The following is a 23,757-nucleotide window of genomic DNA, read 5'->3' as shown; positions in this document are numbered from 1 at the left end:
CCAAAACCCCGCTGGGCAGATAAACCACGAGATAGTAGCTGGGTTGGTAAAGGAAGAGGAGAGGCACACACCCACGACAAAAATTGGAATAATCCCTTGGAGGAACACACAGAAAATAGAAATCTCAGCAATTCTAGGTGAGGTCTTGCCTAGAGGCAGAGGTGAGGTGGGAGGAGACTGGTGAAGTGGTTCCTTCCTACCTCAAGCAACTTTGTTCTTGGAGAGTTTTTGAGGGGTAAAAATGAGAATGTAAATTTGGGTTCTTCTTGGAAAGAGATTAATTTCACTAATTAAAAGGGTGTGGGGAAAGGAAGCTGGATACAAATCTCATTTTGCTCCCTTGCTAAATGTTTTTCAATTGCCCCAAGGAAAAAGCCTAAATTTTCTTAGTCTTTGAAAGTTTGCTTGGCCTCTAGCCAAGACAACCTTTACCAGCCCAGTCCCACATTCTGTTTCATGATATTTCTGAGCTACTTTATGCTCCCTGAAATCACCAAGCTCTCTCCTTTTAGGGGTCCTGACGTCTGCAGTTACCTCTGCTTAGAACGTGGCCACTCTTTCCCTGCTTGTCTTTCAGGTCTCAGATTTTTCCACTTCTTCCAGGAAGCTTTTCCTTACAGTGCCTGGCAGTCATTCATGAGAACCTATAATCACAATGTTATATAAAAGGTGGAGTGGCAGTTATGTATGACTTGTTATGGGGTAGATGTGAAAGTTCTCTGGAAAAACCCAAGTATGAGGGAGCAGTATGTTTATTTCTATTACAATGATTGTACTAATATGGGCCCAACTTTAGGAAGTTGATGTCTCTTGCAAGGCAAGGAAACACTTTTGAAACATGTTCAGGTTAAGTAGTGCCAGGACTGGCCCTTTGCCTCCCTCTCTTTGCCTGTTGTTACTCATACATGAGGCTCTAGAATTTCTTTAGTGGAAGGGTAGGTGGGTTAGGGATGGCAACTGGTGATGGTAGGGCTTGAAAATGCATCTGCATCGTACTTACATGTTAAGAAAACTGTTTCGTATATTACACAGTCATTAATGGGGGGCCCAAAACTCCTGCCCCAAGGCTCCCTTTGTCAATACCATTGCTCCTCATTCTGGCTCTTTGCCCGGTTTTCTAGAGGAGAGGGCAAGATGGGAGATGGGGAAGCATCTTGAATTCCAACAGTGATGGGTGATCACGGAGGAACTACCATTTATTGAGGATCTACTACGTGCCATGCATTTGTACACATTATCTCATTATCTCCCGCTCCTCCTAACTACTCTGTGAGGTATTATCTAATATAGCATAGCAGTAAATAGCACCGTCTTTGGAAACAGGTAGACCGGATCCTTGCTAGTTGTGCGACCCTGGACAAAGTTTAGTCTAAGACTTAGTTACTTCCTCTGTAAAATGAGGATATTGATTCCTACATCGAAGGGTTGCTGGATGCTCAACAGTGGTAATACAGAAGGAATAAAGAAAAGAATCAGGCTTAGTAATTTGCTCAAGGTCACATAACTCAGTGGAATTCCGATTCCGTTTTAGCTAACTCTACAGCCAATGTTCTTTCCACTACCACTTTGTAGTTAGGTGTAACCGTTTTGAGCAAGTTTAGTTAAGTCTTCTGGGCCTCGGATTCCTCATTTGTAAAATATAGAGTTCATTCATCAGACTCTTGTGTCAAGGTGTGCACCTAAGGGAGACTGCAGTTCCCTCCTCCCTCCCCTTTTCATTCCACGTAGGTCATTTATCTTTAACTTCTAAAATGGACCTTGCAAGCCTGTTACAAACCGGGCGCAGCCGCACAAACGTAATTATTCACATTCCTCTTTATTTCCTCTTTTCTCCTCATCCACCTAGGCTCCCGCCCCACCCAGTCCAGGCCACGCCCTAGCGTGTGACGTCAGCACGCCCCGTGCGTCGCGGCGCGGCGCTCACTGGGGGCCCGGCTTTCGCCCGCTGCTGCCGCCGCCGCCGCCGGCCGCGGCTGCTCTCCCAAGATGGCGGCTCCTCCGGGCGAGTACTTCAGCGTTGGGAGCCAGGTGTCGTGCCGGACGTGCCAGGAGCAGCGGCTGCAGGGCGAGGTGGTAGCCTTCGACTACCAGTCCAAGATGCTGGCTTTAAGTATCCTTCCCTGCGCGGAGCCCGAGGCCGGGCCGGCGTGTATGTGCGGCCGTGGGGGGGCGGGGGACGACGGCGGTGGCTGGGGCCCTCTCCGGGCCTAGGGGCGACCGGCTACCGCGGCGCCCGGAGCGCATGCGCACGGCCCTGAGCTCCCCTCCCCCTCTCGTGGGTCCCTCGGTCCGCCTTGGGGACCCTTGTCTCCCACCCCTTGTGGGAGCTGGGCCCCGATCGAGGGTGGGTGGGTGGAGGGGGGCTTGACACGCTGATTGCTTTTCGGGGGGAACGCTAGGAGAGGGGACACAGTAATCCGGAGAGGGGTGGTCGTGGGAGGGGGCTGGTGATTGGAGCCCGGATGGGAGGGGGACGGGTAAAATCATGTGGGGAAGGGGTGTGTAGAGTAAGGAACTGCTAGTGAGTGGTACAAGGGTATGGAGTTCAGGAGGGGTTGTCCACTGATGGGATTTGGTCCAAGAAAGGGCGGTGGGGTAGTGACCAAATGGGCCTCGCCTGTTTGGGGGGAGAGTAACTGCAGGACAGAGTTTGTAGCAGAACTGGGGATAGGGGCTTGTTTTGCTGGTGCTTGTGTATGCGTGGTGCCGCTGGGGGCAGGGAGTGCTGAATTTTCGGCTTCTCAGTGATTTGTAAGTTGCTGTTTTGGGGATGTTTGTATTGGAAACCTGGTCTAGAGAGAGGACCACGTTTTTCAGGGGCTTATGTATGGACGTGTGGGTTACAGGTGAAAGAGTAAACTGTCTTCTCTTGTCAGCTCAGCACATGGAGTCCTGACTTCTCCATAGCAGTAGCCTTCCCTTTTGAATGTGTCAGTGTTTAACAGAATGGAAAAGGTGGTCTCTTTCTTTGGGGTGGAAGTGATTTCTGAATTACTCCAGGAAACTCAGTCGTGGAAATGGAATACTACCTGGTTGTAATAAATGTGCCACCCCTTCCCCTTTTATTTGAGCCACAGGTGGGTTTATTTGGATTTTTTTTTTTTAAGTAATCTCTTATGGCACCTTTCAAAAGGAAGTTTCTTACTGAGTCTGCTGCTGCCTTTGACTGGCAAGTATTTTAATTCATTTAACTACTGGTTGTGGATTTGTAGTTTAGGAAGATGTCCTTTGAAACTAATTACAGCAAGAGGAGTTGCAGGTTTTTTTAAATTTTTGTTTTTGTTTTTTGAACACAAGACTTCATACCTGGACCAAGTAAGACCTTTTACATTAGTGGTTTAGTTGGAAGGGTTTCGGAATGAAGGATTACTCTACCTTTATTTGACATACAGTATGCTTTTGAGAAATGGTTGGAGAATGAGTGAATGAGTGAGTGAGTGAATGAATGAATTAATGAATGAATGGGTTAGCTAGCTGGGTCACCTTGAGTGAGCTTCCTTTCCAGTGTTGTAGTTTTCCTGTGCAAAATGGGAAATCTCAAATCTGAAAAAGAGAAAAGAGCACTGTTTGGATATAGGGAGTATTATACCAAGAACAGAAAGTACTTGCTCTTCAGTGTGGTTCATTAGGTTCAAGACAAACAGTATACATAACGGCATTAAAACTGTATTAAGCCTCTTCATAAAACCGGTAAAGAGAAGGTGACAGAAACACTGTTGAGGCTTCCAATTTTGGATTGTGTCTGGCTTTGAAAAGCTTGAGATCTTTTGGTTATGGGGTTGTGCGGCAGGAAAGTGACAGGCAGAGATTTCCTGAGGAGAGGTGTGATTCTTGTGAGGCTCCCTCTCTTGCTTGTGGCACACCTTTTACACAAGCCTTGGGTGAATTGTGTTTTCCATGCCCCTTTGGGATGTGTCAGTTCTCTGCTTGCCCCTATTTTCCTTAACTTTATTTTTTCACCAGAATGTCCCTCTTCCAGTGGAAAGCCCAACCACGCAGACATCTTGCTCATAAACTTACAGTATGTTTCAGAAGTGGAAATAATTAATGACCGAACAGAAACCCCTCCTCCCCTAGCTTCACTCAATGTTAGTAAGGTAAGGACTTGAGGGCAGTTCTGGTTCTCCAAAATGATGGGAAATTTGAGTCTCATTGACTCTTGGTGGTACATACATTGTCCATTGTTTGTTTTTCATTTTTTTCAGTGATTTACAATTGCTTGTTTTGATATATTTTTAAAAAAAATATATCAGTTTAACTTTTCTCTTTATTCCTGGGTATCTTCAGAAGATTTTAAGAAATGTCTTAATGCCCAAATAGAGAAATAGAGTTGAGAGCTGGCTTTTGTCCTTTGTGAAAGAGGGCTTCCCCGCCCCCCCCCCCCAACCTGCAGTCCATGTGTGAACTTCCAGTGTTGGGAGGGTTGGGTAGGGACGTTGCTTCTGAACCTCCTGAAATTGTGTATGTGTGCACATGAGAATATATGTTTCCTGGGTGAAGATTTGGAATATGTTTTTATTCTCAGAGGGATTAATGACCTACAAAAATTTGAGAACCACTGCCTTAGAGCTTTGTTTTTGTCTTTATGTTTGAATTTCGAGGTCTAACAAAATTAGAGTTTTAGGATATTTTAATCTTGGATGTACAAATTGGTCTCTGGGAACCCTCAAATAACTTTCCTGATTCTTTAGTTCTGTTAGCCAAAGTTCATGTTGATCAATAATAGTAATACCCCAAGCCCTGTTGTAGCCTTTGCTGTCCCCTGTACTTGGAACACCCTTTCAGAATGACTGGAGTCGTATCCATCAGGACTCAGTTTAATGGCACCTCTTTCAAGAAGTCTTCTCTGATCATTCAGGCTAAAGTGATTTGCCCCCATTCTCTCTTACAGTACCTTAGCCTTCAGAGATAAGGTGACATATCATTTACAGTCCAACCTGGGACATTTTCGAGAGTAAAGGGGTGGGTGGTGCTTTTGTTTTACACCAAGTATAGATTGGTGTGTCCTGGGCAAATTGCGACTTAAGGTTACCCTCTTCATAGCTTTTTTGTAATTATAATTGTATATCATTTGTTTACTTTTCTATCTAACCAAAATTTGTTTTGTGGGGATTGGAGCTATACCTGTTTTGTTCATCACTAAATATACAGAGCCTTGCACAGAGTAGGTGCTTCGTAAGTACTTGTTGAATGAGTAAGTTAGGCCTTCAATTTTCATAACTGTTGCCTTAAGTCTCTTGAGTTAGTGTGGTGGAAGTTTTTTTCCCTGTATATGAGTATTGTAATAATGTATATTCTCTTGCCTCTCTTGGGAATGTAGTGTGTTTGCTACAATTCAGCAAAGCAGGGAGACACGCAGGCAGCTGAAACAAAGGAGAGTGACTGAGGCTGGCAGAATGCAGTTACCTCAGATCTGGAGCTCCCTTCTTACTAGATTCCAGGGAAGTGCCACACTTTTTTGTTTTACTGATGTCTGAGGACAGATTCACAAGGGTCTTGGGTTTCATATTAAAGGCTGTTGCGTACAGAATGTCCCATTCTTAGACTTACAGATTTTTGGAACACTGGCTCAGTCCTCCTATTAAAGTATAGGTCGTCTTTGGATGATCTTCTGTTAGCAGAAGAGATTATTTATTTATCTTATTTTTGGCTGCGTTGGGTCTTCGTTGCTGCGTGCGGGCTTTCTCTAGTTGTGAACGGGGGCTACTCTTCATTGCGGTGCGCAGGCTTCTTGTTGCGGTGCCTTCTCTTGTTGCGGAGCACGGGCTCTAGGCGCACGGCTTCAGTAGTTGTGGCTCGCGGGCTCTAGAGCGCGGGCTCTAGAGCGCAGGCTCAGTAGTTGTGGCTCGTGGGCTCTAGAGCGCAGGCTCAGTAGTGGCGCGCGGGCTCTAGAGTGCAGGCTCAGTAGTTATGGTGCTAGGGCTTAGTGGCTCCGTGGCATGTGGGATCTTCCCGGACCAGGGCTCGAACCCGTGTCCCCTGCATTGGCAGGCGGATTCTTAACCACTGTGCCATCAGGGAAGTCCCCAGAAGAGATTTTAAAAGTTTCAAATAAAATAATTTATGCCTGCTATGTTGAGGGTGAAAAGGGCTCTAAGTTATCCTTTAGTGTTTGTAGGGTATGAGAAGTTTGTCAACAACCTTTAGTGAGTAGTCAAGGAAAGGTTATCTGAAAGAGGGATGATTTTCTCAAATTTAAAAGATACAGGATTCTGCTCTTATGACCACCAAGTGCCACCATTTATCTGAGAGGGGCTGGAGTGGTGTGGGTGGGACTGTTAAGTGGGAGCTGTTGAGAAGCAATTCTTTTCTTACATTTGACTTCAAGTATAAATGGTTCTTGGTTATTAGTTTGCGGATTATCTTTGCCTTTAGGGTTTTGCTTTCTGCTGGTCAGTTGTCTACTAGCGTTATTGTAAACTAGTTGTTTACCCACTCTTTCAAGAAAGCAGCCAGAAGTAATAGGTTGTGGAATACCAGAAATCTTTACTTTTCTTGCTTTGTGGCCTGCTAGCCAAGTCTTGAAAAAGGAGTCAGAAACTGAAGACTAAAATTAGGTTGGAGGGCTATCTTTGGGTTTCATTTATTCATTCTTCATTCGTAGAGTTGTTTATGAATAAGCTATATTGGTTTTCCCTTGAAACCAACCTTTGAGGATGCTTTGTGATTCTTCCTGAGGGCTCTTACTGTTACTGAAAACAGCTAATCTGGGCAACTACATGTTGCTTGAATGACATGAAAAGTTCATCTCATTTAAGAGCATGAGCTTGAGTTTTTTTTTTTTAGGATGGAGGATTGTTTAAGCATTTTAGAAGGGAACTAAAGTGCCTTGAAATCCCTGGAAGAAAACTGTTGATACTTGCAGTCTAGGGAGTGCTACCTGTGTACTCCACTTGCAGTGGAAGATAACATCACATGATGGCTCATCTTGCTGACATAGTAAGTGCTCTGTTTAATTAAACCTGTTGATATAAACCGGATATTTACTCCGACCCAGCAGGAAATGGAATAGAGGCCTTTTAAAGGAAATATTTAATTCCAGCCCAACTAGAGATGGTATGAACTAGCAGTTCTTGGAGATGAGCTTGTTTAGTTTTTGGTTGGCACTTTTACTGCAGGCTAAGATGTCCTATGTCTGTCCACAGCAGTGAGATGTAAGAGGAAGCTTGGAAGACGACAGTGGGGTCGCAGAAGGTGGAAGTTTTGAATGTCATTTTATCTTCTCCACAGTAACATTGTACCCTGTAAAATTGTTCCGAATTTCCTGACTGTAAAAGTACAAAAGCACACCAAAGCCAATCATAAGTGAGGTTCAGGTTATTCACCATGTGGCTTATTAGTTTTCTGTCACGAGGAAGGTTTAAATCTTGCATGAGGATGAGAGCCCAGGGTCTGCCTGGTAGGGTGAAGTAAAGTGTTTCTTAGCGAGTTCCTTTGAGTTGACTCCACATTTTGTTCTCTGGGGATAGAGATTGTCCATGAGTTAGCAGTGCTCTCAGATGATTTGGGACATGTCAGTATTAACAGAGTTCTCTTTTATGTAGCATTTATCAAACATTTACTGAAAATTATTTTGTGCAAGGCATTGTGGTAAGCTCTGTTGGGGACCACACCTTACATTTTTCTAGGGCTTTACAGTTTACAAAGACCTTTGACACATCTTGGTTCATTCTCAAAACCATGCTTTGTGATCTTTAGAGTGTATTCTTTTCCTTTTAGTTTAAGAGATGGGAAGATAGGCTTATCAGTTTAAGTGACTCGTTCTAGGTTATATGGCAAGTAGTGTGGGAACTAATATTTTTACATGCCACCCTCTGAACTAGTAATCGGTAGACATCTCGTTTAATCCTAACAATAGTTCTTATGGTGTGCGTACCATCACCATCTTACAGAAGAGTAAACTGAGTCTCAGAGAGGATGAGTCACTAGCTTAAGGTCATTCAACTAGTAAGTGATCGAGCTGGGATTTGAACTCAGGTCTGATGTTTTGATGGCAAAGTCCCGCGTTTTTTCTGCTTCTGTGTGCTTACCCAAGGAACTTATAGAGTAGGTTGGTGACATGAAATGAGTATGCAGATATCTATAATCCTAAGTAATATTTCTGAGTAAAGAGAAACGTCTGTGTTATGTGGTCAGGAGCAGAATGGTCTAGTAGAAAGAACATTGGAACCAAGTGGATAAGTCGTTAGAGTCACTCCTCTGCCTCTTAACCTTGCTAGGCATCAGCTTTCTCACTGTGGAGATGGGATCATGTTAGTGCCTATCTCATAGAGTTGTTTGGAGGATTCGGTCAAGTTGACCAGAGCTGGCAGATGTTAGTCCTATCCTCCCGCATTAGCTATGTGCAGCCAGTTGATGTTCCTTGAATTATGGTGTAGGAGCAGGATGGGGGGAGAGGGACAGTATGACAAAGGGAAGCAGCCAAGAACATTGGCACTGTTCCTATGTCAGTCTTTCCTGATACTGGATCTGACATTCACTCAGATATCAGAACTTGCCAACCCAAGACTGGGGAAAATCAAAATTATATTGGATACCTCTTGTTGTGACCAGAATTAACGTGAGTTTCCAGGGCAGTGTTATCAAGGGGCATAATTAAGTGAACACTTGCCTGAGTACTGGAGGTTAGTGTGAGCAGTCACAGAACCTAAGAGGTTGTGCTTTCAACTCCTGAGACTCTTAGGAAAAAACTCACTGAGACAGCCAAGGCAAGTGTTAGGTATTCATTTGTTTGGATAAATGCCTCCAGTGCATCGAATGATATGTAAGTCTTCTTTTCACTTTGCTGATTTGGAGAAGACTTTCTGGAGGAGATGCTCGTATGTTGTGCAGGAGGCAGGAAAAGGGACAAAGCATGGAAAAGAGAACTCCACAGATAAGGCATCTACCTCCCTTACCACTGACTGATTGATCAGCCTGTTTTGCGTATTTATTACCCATTTGTACCAGCACTGAGTGATTAAATGGAAGAAGAACCAGGAAGAAGAGATTCAAAGAGCTTTTCATCAGCACCTGGTAGTGAAGAATGAGTTTGCTGCCTTTGGATAAAAATGATACTTGGGAGATTGGTCTGGGAGTGGAAGGGCCTGGGAAGGCTGAGAAAATGGAAGAGTCACAAAGTTCACTTTTGAAAGGAACTGACGTCATTGCTTACCTTTAGGTATGATGTCACACAGGGAAGAACTGACTTGGTTTTTGTTTTGATTTCTAACCAGCTTGAAAGCTAAGATTTAGCATAACCTTACGGCTTTTTGTTGATGTGAGGGATAATCCTCAAGTGTGAGAAAATTCCTGGGGTCGTTGGTAGCTACTGCATTGTGGCCTGTGTTCATGGACGTATCCTGTTAGCTGAGACCTTGACCATATGTTGACCCTAATGTGTTGAGGTATGGAGTTATCACCAAGTAGAATCAGACGACTTGGCCACCCTATGTTTAGGTATGTATATATTAGTAAAAGGTAGAATGTGTTCATATTGTGAAAGTGGAAGGAAAATAACTTGTCTAGGGAAGGCAAGACTTTTTTGTCAGATAAAATTTTTCTGGCTTCTTGAAGCTACGTGTAACCTACTGGCTCACTTGATTAAAATATGTTGTCAAGGCCACAGTCCCAGGTTAGAGTCCACCAGTAAGTTTTGCACCTGACTCTGAGCAGACAGCTGCTTCCTCACAGAAGTGTCATGAAGATGCAAGCAATTGTGGGGTGAAGAGGAAGAACCCATCATTGCTGAGTAACAGGGACACAGTAAGTAGTGAGTGGTGTGAGCTGAAGTCAGAGAGGTAGGTGATTGACTGCCATTTTAAAAATCACTAACCTTTGAAAGAGGTCACATTTGGTGGCATTAAAACATTGGGGTCAACCTGATAACCATAATAGAGGGTGCGGCGTTCCAGGCTAGAGCTCATGACTCACTTCAGGCTATAGTGCATGGCAGCCAGCTGACTTGGTGGAGCCCTCCTCAGGTCAAGAGTTTGGTTCTGAAGGGGGGCTTTCCTGACATCACAGGGGTGTGGGGAGAATCGTCTACGTGAAAAGACAGATTGCTCGGCCCAAGTGACTGGCAGAGATGTGCCATAGGTGTGTTGTTGCAGCCACCTCTGCATTCTATCTCTTTGACACAGAGACGATTCAAAATAAGCACTTTATTGATAGCTCAGTGGTAGTATCTCTTACAGTGTTAAGAAAGGGGTATTCTAACTGGTTTAATTTTCCTGGCAGAGATCAGGCTTGGGGGGAAGAAAAAAACAAGTGGTGCAGTCAAGTTCTAGCATTGGAATTTAAGGCTAGCTTAGATAAATACCAGAAACTACCCTGGAGAGAGAAGCAAATTGTACATGAACTAGAAAGTTAAAGGATCTATATACCATGCCAAAAGCTAACAGTATAGTGTGGTAGAATGTGGGGAGTTTGAAGAACTGGGTTCTTTTCACAGCTGGGCTGCTAATGAATTGTTGTATGACTGTGTGTTAGCCACTTAACCATTGGGAACTGTTCTGTGAATCTCTAATAGTCAAGGTTTCTTTTCCTTTGATCTGACTTCCCTCTCTCTCCCCCTCCCTTCCTGGTGCTGGGAATGTCAGGAAGATTAAGATATTGCTTTTGCCCTCAAAAATCTCATGTTTGGGAGTGGTGAGAGACAGCAGCATTTAACTTTTTGCAGGGGGGGCAGCAAACCTTTTCTGTAAAGGGCCCAATAGTAAATATTTTAGGCTTTGTGGGCTATACATTCTCTGTCACAACTATCAACTTTGCCTTTGCCGCAAAAGCAGCCGTGGGTGATATGTAAACAAATGGTCATGGTCGTTCCAATAAAACTTAACTAAAACAGGTGGTTGTCTGAATTTGGCCCACAGGCTGTAGTTTGCCAATCCTTGGCTTAGAGTAGTGAACATTTTAGGAAAGCCTTCTCAGATGTAACAGTGGAGTAGGGTCCTGAAGAATAAATCACAGTTCATTAGGTAAAGGGAGGGAAGTTAAATGGAATCAAGCTGATTTGGATTGACTTCAGTTTGTCCATCTTTGCAGTTTTAAAAACTTTTGCTGTTCTGTCAGTGAGCTAAACTGGTGGCAGTTCTTAGAAATGAAGGAAGGGACTAGTTAAGTGCCAGTATTGGTGTTAGATGTGTATCTTACTGAACCCCAATAACAACCCTTTAGGACGGGCCCCCATGAATGGACTAAGGCTCAAGAGCGGTTATGCATCTTGCTCAGATTCATGTAGCTAGTGAGTGGTAGGTGGGGGTGTGATCTGGAATCTCTTTTGTTTGGGGTGGGGTGGCAAGGGGGTGGCTTTTCATTTTTACTTTTTCTGCCCTCTTCAGAGCCCAGGAAACGACAGCACATGGTTCTTTCACTATCTCTGAATAAAATCAACTCTTTATTCTAAAACTCTTTATTGCCAAAAGCCCCCATTTTGGCACATAAAGTGCATTTTCCAACTTACTATTCCAGTTATATTTTGGAAGTTATTCTGTTAAGGATTTATAGCCTCTCTAGCAGCTCTTACAGAAAGCAGAAGAGAGAGAGCCCTGAGCTCATTGGCTAAAGGAAGGTTGGATTATATGAATTTTTTTGAAATAACCCACAAGCCACCTTCTCTGTGCTAATAATAATGATGTTATTATAATAAAAATGTTAACAGCTAATATTTGTACAGTGCTTTACAACTCACCTAGTGCTTTCACCCATGTTATCTCCCTTAATCCTCACGGCCATGTGTGAGATGGCTAATTTGAGCGTGTACTCTCACAGATAGGTTGCTGAGGTCAAATTTCAGTTTATATCTGCGCCAGTTTTTTTTCCTGGCAGGGTCCTGTGGAGGTTCCACAGCAGGGCTGGTGTCAGGGTCTTGGGACTAGGAAGTTACTCTGTTGGTGTCCAGGAGGTTTAGCTGTCTTTTGTAGCTATGAATAGTGTTTGTTGACATAATTACAAATAACTAAGAAAAACTATTGACTTTGCTGGCAACTAGTTTTTATTCTAAGCCAGGTGAAGTATAAAATTTTGCTTATAGCGTGTACTGACTGACTTGAGGCTGGCCTGTATTGTACGACAGCAATATGGTGGTCAGAGCCTGGAGACTGAGGTGGCACTGTGGCCCCTGGATTTGCAAGGGTGTTTTTCCTTTTTTTTTTTTTTTTTAAACATCTTTATTGGAGCTTAATTGCTGCAGGGTGTTTTTCATCAGAGCTCAACACTCTCAATGTACCTTAACTTTCTAGTGCAGAAGACTTGCTTGACTTACCCTCTCTAGTCTTGGCACATCAGAAAATGATGGGTTCAGGGAATACCCATTATTATCGGCCTGAAATGCTTTCTCACATAGGATCTGTTTTCTTAAATGCATTCCTATGAATTACCTTCAACCAAAGAAATAAAGGATGTCCTTGAGGTTTAGGGTGAGACTGGGACCCTTTTCAGAAAACAGAGGCCCTTCATTAAAAGGCAGACAATTGTGTTCTGTACAGAGGACATTGATGGAAATGTCAGAATTCACTGATAAAAAGAAGATGGCAGCTGAGGCTTAAAACGTTTTCTCTTTTATAAAACATTTTCTTTTACATTCAAATTTATAAGTGTATTTTCAACATTTCTCTTAGGTGGAACTATTTGAGTATAGTGCAGAGTTCAGAATGCAATCTCTGGAGTCAGACTGTCTGGGTTCAAATCCAGACTCTCCCACTTGTGACTTGGTAAACTTGGGCAAGTCCATCTGTTAAGTTGGAGTAATTTTAGTCCCTATTTCACAGAATTGTTGGGAAGATTAAACATTTAATACATGTAAAGCGTGTTGTTCCATGCATTGCGTGGAGTAATTTCTCACTCAACAAATTAGCTCTTAGGATTTTAGTGTTCACTGCCAGGCCTCTTGGACTCTACTGTTCCCCTGTTTGATTCAGTGTTTTGGTTCATTGTTATGTATTCTGGGACATGACTTCAAGCAGGGTTCTCTATTTGAGTTCCCAGCTATCTGAGGTTGTAAAGAACAGTATTCTATTAGAAACTTTCAGACAGGAGCTTTCAGCCAGGGAGCAGGAAGACTTGGGGATATTGATAGTTGGAAGAAATATATATATATATTTTAAAATAACTTTATTTAATGAATCTCATATTGATGAATATTTGGGTTATTTTGGGGTTTTCATATTATTCATCTATCTCAGGTTACTTTTTTAAAAATTTATTTATATTATGTATTTATTTTTGGTTGCGTTGGGTGTTCGCTGCTGTGCGCGGGCTTTCTCTAGTTGCAGCGAGCGGGGGCAGCTCCTCGTTGCTGTGCCTGGGCTTCTCAGTGCAGTGGCTTCTCTTGCTGCGGAGCACGGGCTCTAGGCATGCGGGTTCAGTAGTTGTGGCTCACGGGCTCTAGAGCACAGGCTCAGTAGTTGTGACGCACGGGCTTAGTGGCTCCGCGGCATGTGGGATCTTCCCGGACCAGGGCTCGAACCCGTGTCCCCTGCATTGGCAGGCGAATTCTTAACCACTGCGCCACCAGGGAAGCCCCAGAAGAAATATTTTTGAGCCTTCTTGTTGCTAGCCAAGAATGAGGGCTTTCCAGGAGTGCACCCCAGAATTGAAACAGCAGGAGCAAGCGTGGGCCCTTAAGATGACAGTGGTTCTTGGCTGCTTTGGTCTGCCGTCCCTCAGCCTCCATCAGGCCTTGGAGGCAGCACTGCCAGTTCTGAGCAGCAGCTGCAGTGCCTCCTAACCCCTCAGTGAGGGCAGCTGGTTGGAAGGCCCGAATACAGAGGGAAGACAAACCAAGAGTGGCTCAGTGGAGTCAGTAGGTCACATCCAGCAGGTTCCTCTCTGGACTTTGCTTCCCTTGTTGGATCAGCTGTCACAGCCTGTTAAATACTTGCAGTAGGAGTCCCTCTGGATTCCTCACAGCACCTGTGCTTTCCTGGTCTGGGTATGTGGAAATAAGATGGCCCAGCTGGTTACCAAGTGACAAGATGAGGTTATAACAAGATGCTTGGATTATGTTGTTGTGGCTGCTTCCTCTTCTCCATGTCACTGAGTGCAGGAGGAGAGATGTGTTGCCGCTGTTCACTGATTCACTCGCTCGAGGGTTACCCAGCAGCGGGCATGACTAGAAGCCTTTTAATATTGATGTGCTTTGGAGTCACGTTCATGCACTTTTCTTTGTTTTGCCCACATCAAGATGCTATATATAAAATGGCCAAGAGAGGAAGAACTGGTTAGTAGACAAGGAATGAATGTTTTCACAGGGAATTGTGCAAAATAAAAGGAGGGGTAGATAAATGCAGGTTGTCTTGTGCAGTTATTTCAATTAGGTCACATGTACATTAGTAACATGTATTTGTAGGTTTGTGCTTCTCAGTTTGCCTGAACCCAGTGTATTCTTAGAGTTGGTGCCTTTAACATTCTTTATGATTCTAACCAGTTAGTGCTTCAGTTTTGATTGGAAGAGAGGCCAGCAGTTAGCATGCTTGCATTGAAGATGAATGTAGTATGGTGATAGTTACTGAATTTAAAAACTGCAGTCCTGATGACCCTCCGAAGCCTAAAAGGCACACCCTACACCTTCTCTATTGGGGACAGCTTTTATTGGTTCTGTCTGGCGATTTGACAGTAACCATAAACTTATGAACTTGGAGTAACTGGACCATTTATAGATATGCATTAGTTTACAAAAATATGATGTGGGGAAATGTAGAGCTACAGCTAACTTGAGGGTAGAGTGATAGTCACTTGCTTTACAAAAGGAGGCTTATCCACATTTGTTATGGGTTTTCAGGAACATGTGTGAAAAGAGCAGGGTAATCTCCCTTCCCTTCTCACCCCAATTTTGAGAAGAAACATTTCTAGATTCTTTTTGTGAAGGTAATCTTCCTCCTGCCTAATTGATGCAGTTCTCTGTGGCAGAAATCTACCCCATTTATACAGCTTCTTAGTGAAAGCAGATCTGTGTAGCTGAATATTAGGTTTAAGCATTTTCAGATAGCCATGAAAATACAGTTCATAAACTGGCAGCTGGAGGCTTCAGGGTTTGCTGTGAATCCAAATCCCCAAAGCACAATTGCAGGTACAGGTAGAGTAGTTGAGGCTATTGGGGCAAATTGAAATAGTCAGCTTACACTGACTTCTGCTGACTTTTCCAAGGCTCTCCCTTGTATCATTTAGCATTTGGGATCAGTCTGCACTATGGGTTGAGATGGAGAGTCATCTAGTCCATTCTCCTTTGCTTTCAGACCCTTTAGAAGAGATCGTACAACAGGTATTTGGCGGAGGTCGGGGGTGGGAGTGGCTAGGGCGTATTTTGAAATCATTGTTCTATAACCATTGTGTTGATTTGACTCAGGCTGTCTAAACAAATCACTTGTGGCTGAGATTTATATCCATTTTACTCTGCCTCTGGCAGAAATTCAAAAGTGGTTCTTCTTCCAGCCTTCCTGCCCCTCCCCAACCCCAGCTTAATTTGTCAGTTCCATTCTTAAATATTCTGCATGGATGCCTGCTTTTTCTGAGCCAACTCTTGTCTTCCTGAATGGGTGCTGTTACTATCTAGGCAACATAAGCTTTATAGAAGCAGCTTTGTCTGACCCAACATTGGGAGATGTTTTTGGTCTTCAGGGATAAATATTTTTAAAAAGACCTCAAAGTGAGACCCTTCTGCCTGCTCATGGGGTAGACATCTGCCTGACCACTAGCCACTTCTCAGGAGCTCTGCAGGAGCTTGGTGAATCCAAGGGAGCGCTGCTTCCCTCCAGTTTTCCTTTCTTTCCTTGGAGACTTCAGATTTTCTTCAGGATTGTTTGGAAAGTGAGACTCAAGGAAACTCCTTGTTACTAGGGTTTTCTTGGTGACCAAGTAAGCTTTGCTTGTTGCTGCTTAAAACACACCCTTAGCAGTTCTCGTTCCATAGAAGCTGAGTGCTTTCAAGCCACGAGGCTTCCTTGCTGCAGTTGGGGTTGCCAGTGCTCGGGGGAGTCAGCCCTGTGCATTTCCTTCTCTGTAAAGTTGGAGCCTGGTGGGGCCACAATGGCAGAACCTGGCTTGAAAGATCATTTATTTACTGCTGCTGTATTTGTCTCTTTCCCTGTCCTGGGGACCAAGTGAAAAGGGAGCTCTGGCTTTAAATCACTGCAGAGTTTTGGCCTTTCTTCCCCCTTTTACCTAGGGAGTCCGAAGTGACAGCATGTATGAGCTGTGCTCATACCCCCTCCTCCCTCAGACAGTCTTTGAAACTCAGAGGCAGTTGAGACTCCTCAGTTACCCTAACCTGATTGAAGGCCTCCTTTTCTCTTCTTCATAGTCAAACCCACACTTAAGAAAGTGCTTCACTTTCCAACAATTAGACACTTTGCTTATTTTTCCTGCTGTAGAACTATGTTTGGCTTATGGTTTGAAAGGTCACTGTTAAAGCAGAATATGAATGTTTAAGAATTCCAAGCGTCTAGGTACTTTGGGAATGTGCTGGAGGTGTGATCTCTCTTTGCATTTAAGGAGCTGGTATTTGGGGACAGGTTGGGTGTTCTCATGTGTGTGTTTGTGCGTATGTCTTTAGCATGCTGCAGCGTCAGTATACTAAGTACATGTTCTTGTTCGTGGATCTGAAAATCTCCGAGTCGTTTGTTTGACTTTCAGATGCATTATCTGCCTCTCGTGTAAACCATCAGTGTACTTGTCTTGTCTTCCACTCGAATTTGTACTTCTGTAGTCTAGCAGCCAGAAATGTATTAGAGGGGCAGTAGGGATAGACAGGATACCCACCCCTGCTGGGAGCGATTTACTAGATTTGAGTAGACCTACTAGATTTTACTACAATTCTTGATCAGTTTATGGTTGTTCCACTAGAGGGCAGTTAAGGAACAGACACGCGGTAGAATGCAGACCATTCCTTTTTTTTAAAGAGCATGGTATCTACAGCCCAAGTTGAAGGTGGACGGTATCCACGGTTAGGTTTCCTGGAGTCCTGGCTCCCCATGTGAGTACAGATAATGGTACTAGAATGCTTGAGTCTTTAGAACTTCAAATCCTGGTCTTTGAAGGTGTGGTAGGCATTTATTTCTAAACCTGAGGCTCTAGCACAGTAGCTGATAAAAATTCTTAATTCTTTCCTTTCGTAGAAATGTATGCATTACCTTTTATGTCTGACCATCACTTTCCATCAGGTAGGGCCCCCCCCGCCCCCCAGTCATACTCTATAACCTTGTCCTGCTCTATTTTCTTCCTAGCACTTAGCCCTGTCTGAAGTTGTCTTGTTTGTTTTGTTTATAGTCGGTCTCCCCTGCCCCCTTCTGTGCTGTATCTCTGGCTCAGTACAGTGAATGTCTGGCACACGGTAGGCATTCAGTAAGTACTGGAAGGAACGCATGTTTGCCAGGAATAGCAGAAACTGTTGAGGTATATTGTGTGTGTTTTTGTTTGTTTCACTTTTGATCTCTGAGAAAACTGAATCTACCCAAATCAGTCTTTTCCAGCACCTTTTCCTCAACTTAGGTCCTGAAGGAAGGATGAAGGTGAACGCTTTTCTGAGTCTCTTTCCTTTCCCCCACCCTAGCTTGCCAGCAAAGCACGGACAGAGAAGGAGGAGAAGCTGAGCCAGGCCTATGCAATCAGCGCTGGTGTCTCCCTAGAGGGCCAGCAGCTCTTCCAGACCATACACAAGACGTGAGTTGGGGGGAGCATAGGGGTCCCTTGCCCCGGGGGTGATGCTGCCTGGCTGTGCTGTCTGGTGGATGATTTTGGGGTAGTTGTGTTTATGAATGTCACAAGGGAAGCTGGGTAGTGTGTTAGCAGTACCTCGGCTTCCAGGGGTGCGGTGCTTGTTGCCTTTCTATATGGTAGAATGGTGTAATCTCCAACAAGTTGTCTGCTCTGGGCTTCAGTTTCTTCATCTGTAGAACTTAGTTTTGGATTAGAGTATCCCTAAGCGTCCCTTCCGGACCTAGTATTCCATAATTTAGAACTAGTGATTTCTTTCTCTTTTATTATTTTGATCTTGTACCTTTCTGTAAAAGCTGACGCAGTTTTATTAAGGGAAAGTTATATCTGTCTCCCTCTTCCCAATTATATATTGGGGTGAACATAGGGAGTTAGGGAGAGCAGAAGGCCACCTTATTACCACCTCATAAAAGACATTTTGTCACAGCAGAAGTCATTTGACTCTCCACTAGCTTCCCTAGCTGCTGAAAAATGGAAACATTTGACACTCCCCCTTCCTCCTGCTGCCTTCTGTTACCCTATTTAACCACCTGAGTCTGGTGCACAGATGGTAGCTGGCATCAGAGCTGTTTGAGGCCATGGTGTGAGTATCTAAGCATTTACAGGTATGTGAAGGAACTCTCTTAGCAGTGGCAGCTGCCCTAGGTTCCCCGAAGTGTGAACTGGGATGGATTTTCCCAGTCTGGCAAGTTACCCAGCTGTCTTATAATTGAGAAGGGCCAGTTTGAGGAGCAGCTATCATTTCGGGTGGTGGGGAGCAGAGTACAGATTGCAATAAGATGGGGAGTTTTTTCTGTCTTTTTAAAGGTACCATTTCCCCCTAGGCCAAAGGTTGGCAAACTGCAGCCAGTGGGCCAGATCTACTCATTTGTTTATGTATCATCTGTGACTGCTTTTGAGGTACAGCAGCAGAGTAGTTGTGACAGAGATTGTATGGCCTGCAAAGCCAGAAATACTTGCTGTCCGACCCTTTACAGAAAAAATGTGCCAACCCCTGCCCTAGGCTGCTATTTAAATTGAATCTAGTGGCCTGAGCCTAGCTATTTATTTGTAAGTCAAATTAGTTTGGACTTCTGAGGCTGCCACCAAGTTTTCTGTGGTTTTTCAGGTCCCTAATGCTTCAGAGTAACTCTTCTGGACCATCCTTGGAATAAGTGTGCATTGGTTTCATTGCTTTTCCTAGCCAGTGGTGCCCAGGAAATGTTTCTTGGCTACTTCTCCCTGTGGGCTGATGGCAACCAGTTATTGGCTGAGTGGTGAGCTAGGAACTTGGGGTTAGCTTTCTGGAGTTATTTATTCATCAGGCAGGAGGTGTGGGATGCCCCGCAAGAGGTAACTTTCACCTGCTCTCTTCTCCTTCCAGCATTAAAGACTGTAAATGGCAAGAAAAAAACATCGTAGTCATGGAAGAAGTTGTTATTACACCCCCATATCAAGTGGAAAACTGTAAAGGCAAAGAGGGGAGTGCACTGAGCCATGTACGCAAAATAGTAAGTAAAGGAGCCGTGAAACCTTAGGGAGAGGATGATTCCTCAGCCTTCTCCCCCCCAGCCCCAGGGCAAGACATTACGCCACAGTCCCTGCCCCTTTTGACACAGCCAGCCTGCGAGCAGCCCTGCCTGATCACCCTGCCTCCCTGCACCATGGTGCTCTGCAGCCATGGCTTGGACACTTGGGGGGTGTGGAACCACCGGGCGGTGCAGAATAAAGCGAGTGGTCAACCCCGTGTCCTCTGCAGTGTGGCTTTTTGGAATTATCCAGACCATCCTATGATATTGCGTCTGAACCCAGGCAGGGTTCTTCTCGAGAAGGGCTGGTGGTGTACATCAGTGGCTGTTGGAGTCTGTGACCCTTCATGTGTCATCTGACTTTCTAGATTGAGTTGCAGCATTTGTAAAAACAAACTGAGCATTGAGAGACCAACATTGTGGATGTAAAAAGTTTTAAGACTGTAATTCCCCACCAGCTTTTCATTCTGCACTTGTGTAAGGAGGGGAGAGGGAGTTTGGGTCATAATAATCTCCCTTCATACTCTACTTTATAGATTCCCCTTCTTTTAGACAGTCTTAGCTGAAGCTGCAAAAAAATGTGGCTGAAACAAGAGGACCCCCCCAGCTATCTTGTTGGGAAGGCCAGCAGACAGCAAGGGCAAAGGTGCTGAATAATCCATGAGCTAGACAGCCAGGACGGGCTGTTGACGTCTAGAGTGAACTGTTTGGGAGGCCTTGTGTGCCCATCTCTTTTTCTGATCTAGGCTGACTGGTCTCTTTCAGGTTGAAAAACATTTTAGAGACGTGGAAAGCCAAAAGATACTGCAGCGTTCACAAGCCCAGCAACCACAGAAGGAGGCTGCCCTGTCATCCTGAGTCCACACATACAGAGGACTCTTCCAGCATCCAGCCAAGGAGGCGATGGTGGTGGCTTCAGCGGAGGCAGGCCGGGGGAGGGAAGGGATTCTATATTTCCTGTTGGCTCTTGTCAACAAAGGGTCAGCATTTCCAAATCTTAGACTTGAACAAACAAAACACCCAACAGAAAAGAACAAGAGAATAATTTAAAAGTTGAATCATTACTTGACTAACAGACTTCGGTCCACCATGTCCTTTTCACAGCCCCCTTCTGGAACAGTCACCTTGTTAATTTTATTTTTGAAAATTCCTTTCCTGCTCTGCCCTTTCACCTCTGACTTTCCTTTCCCAGTCTGTCTCTGCCATTCTGTTTTTATAAGTGGCTACACTTGCCTTCTGAGTGATTGAAAGAAACTTTTACATCTTCTCTTCCAAAATAAAAGTAACAAGCTGACTGTGATACTTAAGTTGAGACTAGAGCAGCAGACAGAGGTCTCACTTTAAATTTTTCTTTTTTTTTTTTGTTTTTGTTTTGTTTTTCTTTTTTTGCACAGGGCATGGCTTGAATTAGTTTTATTTTTCTTAACTTTAAATATATATATGAAAATATATATTAAAATGTTCTCTAAATATTTTCTGCTTCTTGCAGGTCTCTTTTTACTAGATCATGGCCACTCTTCCCACCTCATCCCTCTGAAAATAAAAGTGTATTGTCCTCCCTACCACCCATAGCCAGGCAACTAACTTGACTTAGTTCACAGCAAGAATCTTCTGCAGCACTTTGTAGAGCCAGTGTATGCAGATGGGATCTGGCTTTGAGGGTTCCTGGTAGCTTTTTAGTCTTTAACTGTATGTGTACCAGTCTCCCATTTGGCAAAAACCTCAGGATTCTCCCTCTGCCTTTGTCTTACTTCACGGTACTAGAAGAACTTCCTCACCACTCTCCTGTCTCCTAGATGGGAGCGTCCACTGCCCTTTCTCCGTGCCCTCTGCAGGAAGAACTATTTTGCACGGCACATCTCAGCTCCTTCTCGAAGGATGGTTTTCTTTCATGAGAAACCTGGAGTCTGCCTATTCCGACCTCTCTTTAAGTCTGTATCCAGAGCCACTAGCCCAGGAGAAAGCTTGGGTGACCTATCATTTCTCTTCTGCCAACCTCCTGCTCTTATGCCCTTCCCTACCCCCCTTAAGTTTTACAAGCTTATGACAGTTTGTATGTGCTCAGCCGATGGGCAGAAAACCTGGGAAGAATTTCTGGACTTTAGCCCACCCGTTTGTCTGGTTTGACTAACCTGCCGAGAGTTAAACTGGCACCCACTGCCTCTGTGCTTGCAAGGCGGTCCAGTGGGTAGAGTGTGCCACCATCTGAATATCAGGCACTGTGGCGTGGGAGGTGGGTGATGCTCATGTGACTGGCTAGAGCTTTGGGGGTGGGGTGGGGGTTAACTACTATTGCTTTGGCCATGATCTCTTTCCCCTTCCTTTTTTTTTTAATTAAATAAATGGATCAAAATTAAATAATTCAAGCCCTGCCTTCAAAATGAAATTTTTTTTTTTTTAGTATTGTTTAGCAAAAACAATAAAACCCAAATTTTTTTAACCATCACTCATGTCTCGGGTTTGTGCGTGCTTTAGAGGCCCCAGAGGGAGGGGTCTGAGGATGTGTGTGTTTGGTTTAAGCTTTCCCTTTAAACTCTCTGGCTTCCTACTCTTTACCCTCTCTCCTTCTACCACTGAGAACTCATCTAGAAAACAGTGCCAGGTATATAAGTTAAGAAGGGGATCCAGGGTTGGGAGCTGCATGTAAGTGGAGTAGAGGAAATAAAGGGGGTGGGTACATACATGAGACCATTTGTTACAGGACTGGTTGGAGGAAAAATGAGAGAAGACTGAGAAGTATACTTTCATATCACCTGCCATTGGCCAAAACTTGATTTAAAGTACCAAGCCTTTGATTTAGTCCGCGTGGAAATGTAGACTTCTGGAGAAGATAAAAGAGGGAGAAGAGAGGCGCCCTTGCAAGGTCTAGAAAACCTGAGAGATGTGATTAAAGAAGTGAACGTGGTTAATGGGAAATGGCAGTCCTGGAAGGAAGCTCTGTGTCACGTGTCCCACATCATCACTTTCTCCCCATTGGTCTCTAGGTCTGTGAATGGGAGACAGTGGGTACCAACTGTTTCTGGTAGGAAGCACTTTTGACTCTTTGGTTTTATTTCATGAAATGGTGTGGGGGAACTTTGAGCAATTCAAGAGGTGGAGTTAGCATGGTGGGAAAGACATGCAGTGTGGAAGGAAGAACAAAGGCTTTGGAGACATAAATAGTTAGCTTCAAATTCTCACACTTCCATTTCCTCCCTCTGTGACTGTGGATAAGTCATTTTATTTGTCCAAGCTTTAGTTTCCTCACCTGTAAACATGAAACTAATGCTCGTCTCCTAGAACTGATGTGAAGGGTTAAATAAGATATTTAAAATGCTTAATACTTAGAAGGTACTCTGTAAATGTTAGTATACATGTTAGCTTGGTCCTGGGGTTGTTAAATCTGGAGATGAGATTGAATTACCTGGTTTTCAGAAGCTCCAGCTTTGTTTTAGAAGTCTTTGTTTAGATGCCATTTTAAGTGAGGCTAATATGTAAAACATTTGGGCAGAGATAGGGGCCTCGGAGCCCTGCCCTCTCAGTCTCTTACAGATCTCATCCCTACCTCTTCCCTGAAGTCTCTGAGAAGTTTCTTTGATTATAATTTGAAAACCACTCATTTTACAGAAGGTGAGTGGGTTCCACCAGGGCTAAGTGACTTGTTTAGAATACTGCCACTGCCCACAGTGGCAGTGCTGGAACAAACCCCAGGCTTTATGCACTTGTGGGCTCCTAGTGCTTCCCTGTGACTTTATGAACTGATGGTGTGTGTATTGTTCACTTTGTTAGCCAGGTTTGGGGTGGAACACAGAGGAGCTTGGTGAGAGGGGCAGGAGTTGTGCCCTGGATGGAAAGAACATTGAACTATTGAATGTGGTGCAGAGGGCTTGCATCTATGGTGGAACACGTACAGGGGGTTTTGCAGTGTTTCCTTAGTTTTGAGGCATTCTCCTTTCTCCTGAAACACACATACCTTTACACCCCAGCACCCGGTCACCACCGCACTACCACATACATGCCTTTGGGTTTACTGCTATTTAGAGCGTCTGGTCAGTATGGTAAAACAGCCTTACCACGGTGAGTTGATACTGAATCTGTGCTGTTGTAAGTCTGAACAGCTCATTGCTGATTTATGTTTGGTGTATTGAATATTGCTCAAGCACTTCAATATTAGTTAAGGGGCTGCAGCCTAGGAACCACTGATTCACGGTAAAGGCTCCTTGACATTTTTTTTTTAATAATTAATTTTATTTATTTATTTTTGGCTGAGTTGGGTCCTTGTTGCTGGGCGTGGGCCCTCTCCAGCTACGGCGAGCGGGGGCCACTCCTCATTGCGGTGTACGGGCTTCTCATTGCAGTGGCCTCCCGTTGCGGAGCACGGGCTCTAGGCGTGCGGGCTTCAGTAGTTGTGGCTCGCGGGCTCCAGAGCGCAGGCTCAGCAGCTGTGGTGCACGGGCTTAGTTGCTCTGCGGCATGTGGGATCCTCCTGGACCAGGGCTCGAACCCGCGTCCCCTGCATTGGCAGGCAGATTCCCAACCACTGTGCCACCAGGGAAGCCCTCCTTGACATTTTTGAAGG

The 23,757-nt window shown here is 44.4% G+C and overlaps 1 protein-coding gene across 2 annotated transcripts; it reads left to right on the top strand.

Annotated features, from left to right (window-relative positions):
• The first annotated feature begins 1,846 nt into the window (after positions 1 to 1,846).
• On the top strand, positions 1,847 to 21,645 carry LSM12 (LSM12 homolog). 2 transcript variants are annotated; one of them, XM_029212628.1, is made up of 5 exons: positions 1,847 to 2,110; positions 3,964 to 4,097; positions 17,528 to 17,637; positions 19,055 to 19,181; positions 19,965 to 21,645. In XM_029212628.1, the coding sequence occupies exons 1-5, from the start codon at positions 1,987 to 1,989 to the stop codon at positions 20,055 to 20,057; spliced, it is 588 nt and encodes a 195-aa protein (XP_029068461.1). In that variant the 5' UTR covers positions 1,847 to 1,986; the 3' UTR covers positions 20,058 to 21,645. The 2 variants fall into 2 exon arrangements, with proteins under 2 accessions (XP_029068461.1, XP_029068462.1); XM_029212629.1 differs by lacking the exon at positions 3,964 to 4,097 and having other exon boundaries at positions 1,911 to 2,070; positions 19,965 to 21,639.
• Positions 21,646 to 23,757: the final 2,112 nt, after the last annotated feature.

The sequence above is a fragment of the Monodon monoceros genome, unplaced genomic scaffold (genome assembly GCF_005190385.1).
Source record: "Monodon monoceros isolate NGI ecotype Baffin Bay Population unplaced genomic scaffold, NGI_Narwhal_1 Super_Scaffold_9, whole genome shotgun sequence".
NCBI classification, from domain to species: domain Eukaryota; kingdom Metazoa; phylum Chordata; class Mammalia; order Artiodactyla; family Monodontidae; genus Monodon; species Monodon monoceros.
The sequence above is the reverse complement of the archived record's forward strand: the minus strand, read 5'-3'. Positions and strand labels throughout refer to the sequence as shown.

Coding starts and splice junctions, on each gene's coding strand:
- LSM12 (XM_029212628.1), top strand. CDS start 1,987: ATGGCGGCTCCTCCGGGCGAGTACTTCAGCGTTGGGAGCCAGGTGTCG. Junction 2,111..3,963: donor GTCCAAGATGCTGGCTTTAA/GTATCCTTCCCT, acceptor TTTTTTCACCAG/AATGTCCCTCTTCCAGTGGA. Junction 4,098..17,527: donor CTTCACTCAATGTTAGTAAG/GTAAGGACTTGA, acceptor CCCCCACCCTAG/CTTGCCAGCAAAGCACGGAC.